The sequence below is a fragment of the Rhagoletis pomonella genome, unplaced genomic scaffold (genome assembly GCF_013731165.1).
Source record: "Rhagoletis pomonella isolate Grant_MI unplaced genomic scaffold, Rhpom_1.0 Rhpom_scaffold_00003, whole genome shotgun sequence".
Lineage (NCBI taxonomy): Eukaryota > Metazoa > Arthropoda > Insecta > Diptera > Tephritidae > Rhagoletis > Rhagoletis pomonella.
In genome coordinates this window covers 53,835,862-53,838,979 of record NW_023458557.1, presented here as the reverse complement: position 1 = coordinate 53,838,979, position 3,118 = coordinate 53,835,862, and the positions used below count along the sequence as shown (strand labels likewise).

At 33.3% G+C, this 3,118-nt stretch overlaps 1 protein-coding gene across 1 annotated transcript; it reads right to left on the bottom strand.

Moving 5' to 3' along the window:
- Positions 1-2,004: 2,004 nt before the first annotated feature.
- LOC118735306 (glycoprotein-N-acetylgalactosamine 3-beta-galactosyltransferase 1-like) lies at positions 2,005-2,772 on the bottom strand. Its single transcript, XM_036464981.1, has 2 exons — positions 2,405-2,772; positions 2,005-2,327 (listed from the first exon to the last, which is right to left on the bottom strand). Exons 1-2 carry the CDS (start codon positions 2,705-2,707, stop codon positions 2,115-2,117), a joined length of 516 nt encoding a protein of 171 aa, XP_036320874.1. The 5' UTR covers positions 2,708-2,772; the 3' UTR covers positions 2,005-2,114.
- Between the last annotated feature and the right edge of the window lie 346 nt (positions 2,773-3,118).

Genomic DNA, 3,118 nt, shown 5'->3' with positions numbered 1-3,118 from the left:
TGCGTTGGAAAGACCAGGTGGAGAAGGACTTGGCTTCACTTGGCATTGGTTTATAAATATTGTAGTCATACTTGAGCCCTTAAAATATATTAAATTTCCCACAGACTTATAGAAAATTATAACCAATTTGTGAAAAATTATATAAAAATGCTGAAGTTTATGGCCGTTGAGGCATGTGTTTCCGTTATCCGATTTTAAAAATTTTTCGCTGGCACGTTTTTAAGACGATCGGAACATTTCTAGGTGGAGTCTTGCTTTGTAGCTTGACAAATAATTTTCTCAATACAACTAAGGCGCAGTCTAATATATTTACATATATGTTTTAAATTTATCGTGCTACTTGCGATCAGCTGATATAATAATGATAATCTTGTTCTTAAAAATACATATGTAACTATTTTTTCTTTATAATAAATTGCTTATTAAAATTTCAGTTGTTTATATCGCCTATGAAGTCATCCTCCTCGATTCAGCTAACAATAGCTTTGGAATAAAAAGTCAGTTTTAATTTCGCAACTCGAAAAATTTTTAATTCAAATTTAATTCTGTAAAATTTACGTACTTATAACATATGTATATACATATGTATGAATGTATCTACGTAAAGCAAGCGATACTCTCCTCTCTCAATAAGTGAATTATTGACATAAATACATAAAATCAGCTGATGAATTTAGTTCTGTAGCTGAACAGTTTTAGATCTCGACACTTAACAAACTCTTGCCTATCGTGACTCGGCACAAAAATTTAAAATATTGGTTCCGTACGTCATGCGGACTGCGCCCCTCGTGCGGATGGGCGGGAATGGAGGGTAAAAACCGTTGGGATATTATTAAATATTATTTTTATATTTGAATAGTGCCGCCGCCTTTTGTGCATGTCTTTGTGTTTGCTTAAATTAATTATCTGCCAATACTAAGTATACAAAAAAAATGGCAAAATTATTTAATTTAATAGGTACATATATCGTCTGTCTGTACTACATGTTAAATTATACCTAAACAATAAATGCATACAGCGTTATGTATGTATGTAAGCAGTCATGTTTTTATGCAAAGATAATGCATAAAAATATTAGAAAAATAAATTTAAAAAATGGGCAAGTACTAAACCTTGCTATTTTTGGTACGCAAGGGTAGGAGTAGTTTAACTGAAGAATTTCATGATAAAAAAGCCACGAAAATACGATACTTGGGTAGAACTGTCAAAGCTTTCGCAATTTTTTTTTTTTTTAGGTTTTTGGGTTCATTCGCTTTCGAACTTTAAAGGAATCGCTTAATTAGTTTGTATTTTATTCCAATGTAAAATATTTGAAAAATAAATTCATAGCCTTTAATTTTTGGCAAATATAAATAGCCTTGTTACACACGTATTAATTTTTATCATGAAAGCATTTTCTTTGGCATTTAAGCTAATTTGGTATGTGTACGCAAATGTTTTGCATAATATGTAAGATGCCTACAAATTTAATTTGCTTAGCTTTTGCATTTTACTGCATTTTATTTATTCAAAGCAGTGCTTATATTGCTTTATAAATAACGATGTGTTAGCGAGATACTCGAAAACTTAGGATTTCTTCAACATTTTATTTATATAAAAATGCTACTTTAACCAAACTGACATATGTATGTATATTACATCTTACAAATTCCTAGGCTTTCGACATCGCTAACATTGACTATATCCACCGAAAATAATTAGTTTTGAAATTGTTTTCATTGCATTTCATTAAAATAGGAATAGTATATTCATACCGAATAGACTAGTATGTGTAACTATTTTTTATTCTAACTTAAAACTAATTAAATAAACTACATATCTAGTAGAACTTGGAATCGTTTAGAAGTTTTTAACTTGTACATTTTCTGCTTTTATTTTAATGACGTATTTTAGATCATTTCAGTACCAATTTTTCCAGCTGGCACAATGGCAGTAGATATGTACATACAAAACTAAGCGCTTGTACTTACTATTACACCCATTGAAAAGAACTTAAATATAGAATACGCAGTTTAAAAAATATTTACTAAGCGGTTACTTTTATGAAAGCATGCCTATTAAGGTATAATTACATACATACAATTACAACTATTACTCAATAACTAAGCTTCTATTTATGATGCCTTTGCATTGCTTTCTTCGGTTTCAGACGCAGGCTCCACAAGCTGTGGCATAATTTGGCCCACTTGCAGACGTTCAGGCAGCGCCTCTGGCGTATTGATAATGCCATACGGTCGCAAGTGATAGATCAGGTAATCTAACACATACATTTGATTAGGCGTCACGTAGTGGAAAGAAATGGCTGTGTCCGAGCAACAATCTAAGCCCTGTTTGAGAGGATGGGAAACATCAAAAGGCAATTAGTTTGATAGGAAATTTTAGAAAAACATCGCATGCTCCGCACCTCATCGGTTTTGTAATAAATGTATTTCCAATACCAAAAACCTTTGTCTGTATGCGATGGTATTAGATGATGTTCTGGCACGAATGGGAAGAAGCGACCACGTGTTTGCTGATCCCGCGAATCGCCAGCGATTACATTAACATTCTCCAAGCATTTGCCTATTTCCGCATCTTCTGCGCCTGTGTTGTCTTGTTTGCACAGATTCTTGTCTGGTATGGCCTTCTCGACAAAACGACGCACCGCCTCTTTACTAAGCACGTAACCAGCACCACCGGACATGTAACCCTGAAAATAAATAACCATACATACATTTACACATATGTTAGATCGATTTGGGTCATATTCGGTTAAGAGAATTTAATTAAAAAATTAACGAAAAATTCCGTGTTTGTTGCCTCAGACTTACAAAATGCAGCATTTTCCGTATACATTTTTAAGTGTAAAATCCATTGAAAAATGGGAAAACAGCATCAGTATGATTTGAATTTTCAAACTAAACGTTTGTAATAGGCGGCATGCACGGTGCGTCTGACTCGCGATCCATTTGTGTACGTGTTGACTCGCCTTCGACTACAAACAGTTCAATCATTCAGAGTCATGCCTAGGGATGGGTAAATTCGATATTCGAAGCTTCGAGATTCGAATTTTAATCGAACTTTAGCTCTAAAATTACGAATTTTTGAAATCGAACTTTATGGTGCTAAAATTCGGATA